The 5071-nt window shown below is 29.2% G+C and overlaps 1 protein-coding gene across 1 annotated transcript; it reads right to left on the bottom strand.

Moving 5' to 3' along the window:
• Positions 1-416: 416 nt before the first annotated feature.
• On the bottom strand, positions 417-2551 carry LOC129610794 (maltase A3-like). The gene is made up of 7 exons (XM_055523516.1): positions 1907-2551; positions 1610-1845; positions 1352-1547; positions 1175-1282; positions 795-1099; positions 602-718; positions 417-533 (listed from the first exon to the last, which is right to left on the bottom strand). The coding sequence occupies exons 1-7, from the start codon at positions 2549-2551 to the stop codon at positions 464-466; spliced, it is 1677 nt and encodes a 558-aa protein (XP_055379491.1). The 3' UTR covers positions 417-463.
• Between the last annotated feature and the right edge of the window lie 2520 nt (positions 2552-5071).

The following is a 5071-nucleotide window of genomic DNA, read 5'->3' as shown; positions in this document are numbered from 1 at the left end:
AACTACACTCAAAAAAAAAAACTTAATTAACTATATCTAAATAACATACATGTTCCAAGTTATATAAATACCGTAATGTACTACATTATCTAAAAAAGTCAGATTTTTAAAAATACGTAATTTGAATGTATTTTTCAATTTAAAAAAATGAGTAAGTGAGATTAATACGACTAAACTTAGAAACTTTGGAATATTATTTCTTAAAATAGAAATGTCTAATCAATTATTAATACCACATCTTGAGAATGCGACAAAAAACAACTACTTTATAATCACTAAATATATTTATTTATCAGTAATATTAGAAACTTATTTAAAAAATCAAAGTTTTGGTAACAAACAAGTGAATTGAGTCTTTAAAATTAATAAAATTCAATTACTTTATCTTATCTCTGCAATGGTATCTTAATAATTTCCTTTACTTAAAAAATTTGTTCCTATAAGATAATAACAAATTTACTTATTAATAATGTTTCTCCAGAACTAAAACTTCATTTGGATACAGCATAGTCCGATTTGCTGGTATTACGTCTCTAAAATTTTAATTTGTTTCAAATCAAGTTAATAAAATCAAGTAATTAAACAATTTGCAAATATTTACCCAATTCTTCTTTTGGAGTGTTCATTTACAAATAAAACTTTCGAATGATTCCGATAGTTTTGTGCTATTTCTTGTGGTGTCGTTCCAACATTAAACAATAGTTCGATTCGAGAAGCTCTTACATTTGTTAATAATTAAAAATATTAAAATCGTTCAAAAAATAGCATTTTTTAGCAAAATAATTATGAATTACCTGGTTACATTAACTACAGATTCATTTTCAACGTCAATAAGGAATGCGGAATCGAAAAAGTTATATTTCGCACGCAGTTCGGTCATAAATTTAAATTGGTTCAAATTACTCAAAGGCCTTTGACGTTGTTTTTTGACGTTACGGTATTTAAAATCTGGTGAAACTGGCAACCATGGTTTTAAACTTTTTGTAAATCCAGCCGATTCATTATCGTTCCATTGCATTGGTGAACGTTCAGCATCACGAACATCTTGAATATAGTACGATTCAGGTAACTCGATATTTTCCATACCGATCTCCTCACCCTTAATGATAATTATGACTTTAAATTTTGGTTTTAAATGTACCTAAGTACTTGCATACTATATATGTAAACTTACGTAATAAGTGACAGTTATCCCAGGCAATGACAACATAAATATATTTAACAAATTTGCTTTATCGCGACCAACTCTATTAACCACACGAGGCTTGTCATGATTACCGAGCTGAAAAAGTCCGTTTAATTTTTCGTTTTCTTCAATAAATGATTTCGAACGAAAAAATTCGTAACTTACCACCCAATTTGCAGTTTCGCCTTCTGGCATGGCGTCCGTCCATTGTAAAACACATGAAACATATTCCGAAGCAGTAGAATTCTCGTTTAAATTCAATAAAAGAAAGTTAAACGGAAAATGAGCTCCTTTTTTTCCATTAGCTCCATAATATTTCATTTTTTTTTCTAATGGTGAATATGTTTCAGCTAAAAGTATTCTAAAATATCAGAAATTGTTTTTATATTTAAAAGCAATTAATTGTTGAAAAAACCTTAATACCTATCATCTCCGCCTTTTAATTTCGTGAATTTATCTAACGTGTCGCGCCATTCGTAGATTATTTCAAAAGTTTCGTCTTGGTCATATGTATAAATGTGATCTAAGGAAGCGTAGTCCTCTGGATCAACATTCGGAATAACTGGTTCATCGCGAAAATCCTTGTCTTCAAAAATATGTGGAACTGCATCAATTCGGAAGCCATGGACCCCTCTGTTTAACCAATGTATTAGTACTGCCTAATATAAAATATTTTAGCAGGAAAAAAATATATGATTATAGTCTAATTTCTCAAGTTACCTCCATTTCCTTCTTTACTTCAGAATTACGGAAGTTCAAATCAGGTTGTTCTTTGTAAAATTGATGGTAATAAAATTGTTTTCTTTTTTCATTCCATGTCCATGCACTACCACCAAAAACACTTCTCCAATTGTTTGGAGGCAATCGATTACTTTCGTTATTTTTGTCTGGTATACCGTCATGCCATACATAAAAGTTTTCATAACCTCCTTCTCTTTCAACAGATTTTTTGAACCAATCATGTTGATCACTACTATGATTTGGTACGAAATCTAATATAATTTTAATTCCAAGTTTTTCTGCCTTTTCAATCAATTTGTCGAAATCAGTTTGAGATCCAAACATAGGATCAATAGTTCTAAAGTCAGATATATCGTATCCATTATCAACCATTGGTGATTTGAATATAGGTGATAGCCAGGTAGCATCAATGCCAATTTCTTTTAAGTAGGGCAAGCGTTCTGTAATACCAACTAAATCACCTGTACCATTACCAGTACTATCTTGGAATGATTTTGGATAAATTTGATAATAATTTGATGTTTTCCACCAAGCGATTTCATCATCATCTTCTGCTGCTACATTTAAAGTCCTACCCCAAACTATTAATGCTAAAAATAACGCGGAAAATAATTTTAAGACCATATTCACTTTTTTCCAAAAAGTTATATTTATAATTGAATTGAAGGATTTGAACAAAATTAATTAACTAAATGTTTTTTAAAAATTGAACGTTTATATATTTTGTTTAATATTATCTAATCTTGGTAACAGAATGGTTTAATTCAAAAATATCAGATTATACAAAGTTTTGAAAAATTATAAAAGAACCATGGATTATAGTTCATTGATATTTGAGAGCGGTCTTCGATTATTCCAGTGTTTATAAATTTCTTATTAAATTGTTATTTTTAAATTGTGAAATGTAGATACAGTCAGACTCGAATAATTATAAACCTAAAATATAAAAATATTTATTGCAACTAATTGGATTTGCAATATTCCGAACACCGGATAAAATAATGCAAATGTCATTCAATTGAGTGGCTTAACTCTTAATCGAAATTTCAAACACGTTCAAAAAATTCGATTTGAAATATAATTTTTACTTCATGTAAAAAATTTAATTTTTTACTTCATTAATTAAATAAAAATTAGCTTCAGAAAAATAAGATTACTATAATTTTGTACACTTTCAAAATAGTTGCTTTCAGTTATGCAGACGGAAATAAAACATATTTATTAAACATACAAAAAATTAAGAGATTGCATTTTATAAATTTTAGAGTTGTATGTCATAAAACTCAATATTTGAAAAGGATAAAGCATTTTCTTTGATGAAAAAGTTCTATATTTCTATATGCCGTTTCTACCTGTAAGCGTAGCAGAAGGCAGACAACATCATAAGGCTTCATTGAATCGCATTGTTCTAAAATGGATTATCTTTTATTTTAATTGAGATGAAAGTTTTCAATTCATTCGCATGTAGATTCTATGTATTCGAAACTTTTGTGTATTGGGTTTTTTCCAATGTAATATTTTAGTTTTTGAACTTTCACCTAAAGATCGTACTATTTATTCGTTCAAAATCATCTTTTTTCCAAAAAATTTGGTTGTCCATTTTAAAATTTCAAAAGTTTCATGGTGCTTTATTTTTTTGTTCTGCTGACTGTATGTTAATTGCAACAATGCGAAGCATATAACTCTTTTCTTGTTATATCAATCCATCTAAAATTTTTAGTTCACACTTGAAATCTATTAATTTTATTTTTTCGTATAAGTACGTTAGTATTGTAAAAGTTGTTTAAGATTGACCAGTCCGTTTTTAACGTTTAAAAATAATGATCTGAGACAAAGACACAAGCTTATGATTGTGATCAACGTCAATCTAACCATTAAAAAATCTTAAAAACTAGAAGATATCGTATTGAAATTTTACACGAACGAATATGGTGTTAGAGATTTTGTGATGTTTGACAAAAGTCGTTGAATTTTTTTGAATCCTTTTGGTATACCGCCGTGCAATTTCAAAAACTTTTTGCTCATATCTTAGAAAATATTGAAGCTACAGAATTGAAATTTTGCCGAAAAAGTGTGGTAAAATGTTCATTATCTTCACTTGAAGTCGTTGAAAAAGTAGTGTTCGAGAACTATCAATATTCAACGATAAACCAACGATATTTTCGATATTTCATCGCAAAGCTATCGCGACGAAATATCGAAAATTTGTAACGCAACTTGCTGTATAGTATAATGCACCGGTGACCTGTATTTAAATTCTAAAGCAGGCATGTCAAACGCGCGGCCCACAGTATATTTGAAAATAGTAGAGCAGTGAGGTAAATTCGAAATTTTCCGAATATTCTTATTGGAATAAATTGTTAAAAACCGAATTTGAAAGAAGATTTTTGGATTATAATACATTTCAAAATGAATCTAGCCTACTTAATTTTCTAATTTCTGATGAAAATTTATAATTGAAATCGAAATACATATCTGTGTGACCAATTGTTTTAGATATTAAATTCAACCAAATGTCGAAGATTTAGCAACAGAAAAATATTGCTAAATTTCTTTAAAAAAATGATTAATATGTATCTTTTTGTATGACTGTATTATTTGTATACTTTTACCACTTTTCCAAAAAATTTTTGAAAAAAAGTGCTTATTAGTTTCACTCTGTCCGTCTGTCCGTCCGTCCGTCTGTTCGCCCGTCCGTCTGTCCGTGTGTCTGTTTACAAAACTTCTACACCCTTGAAGATAGAAAGCTGAAATTTTATATGTACATAGATGTTTACGAGAAACTTATTTCCGTAGAACAAAATTTTTACCTATCTCCCCCCTCTAGAAGTTATACCCCCCCAAAACCCTAAAAATGCCATTTTTTAACTATTTAGTGCAGTGAAATCATAAGCATTTTTTAAATTTTGCAAGCGCAGAAAGGCAGTGGCTTGTTTCTGCTATTGCGGTATACTATAGTTGAACTTAAAAAAAAACAAAATTTATTTGGCCGTTCAAATTTACCGTTATCTAAAGTCAGCTTTTTCCAAATTTTTGATGTCGTTTTTCTTCTAGATCCCAGCCTGTAGAAACCTAAAATTTTATTTATGAAAGAAATGCTTCACTTCGTTAGAAGAAAATTTTTTTCCGTCTCCACCCCCTCTC

Source organism: Condylostylus longicornis, unplaced genomic scaffold (genome assembly GCF_029603195.1).
Source record: "Condylostylus longicornis isolate FDR11 unplaced genomic scaffold, ASM2960319v2 ptg000048l, whole genome shotgun sequence".
Taxonomy (NCBI): Eukaryota; Metazoa; Arthropoda; class Insecta; order Diptera; family Dolichopodidae; genus Condylostylus; species Condylostylus longicornis.
The sequence above is the reverse complement of the archived record's forward strand: the minus strand, read 5'-3'. Positions and strand labels throughout refer to the sequence as shown.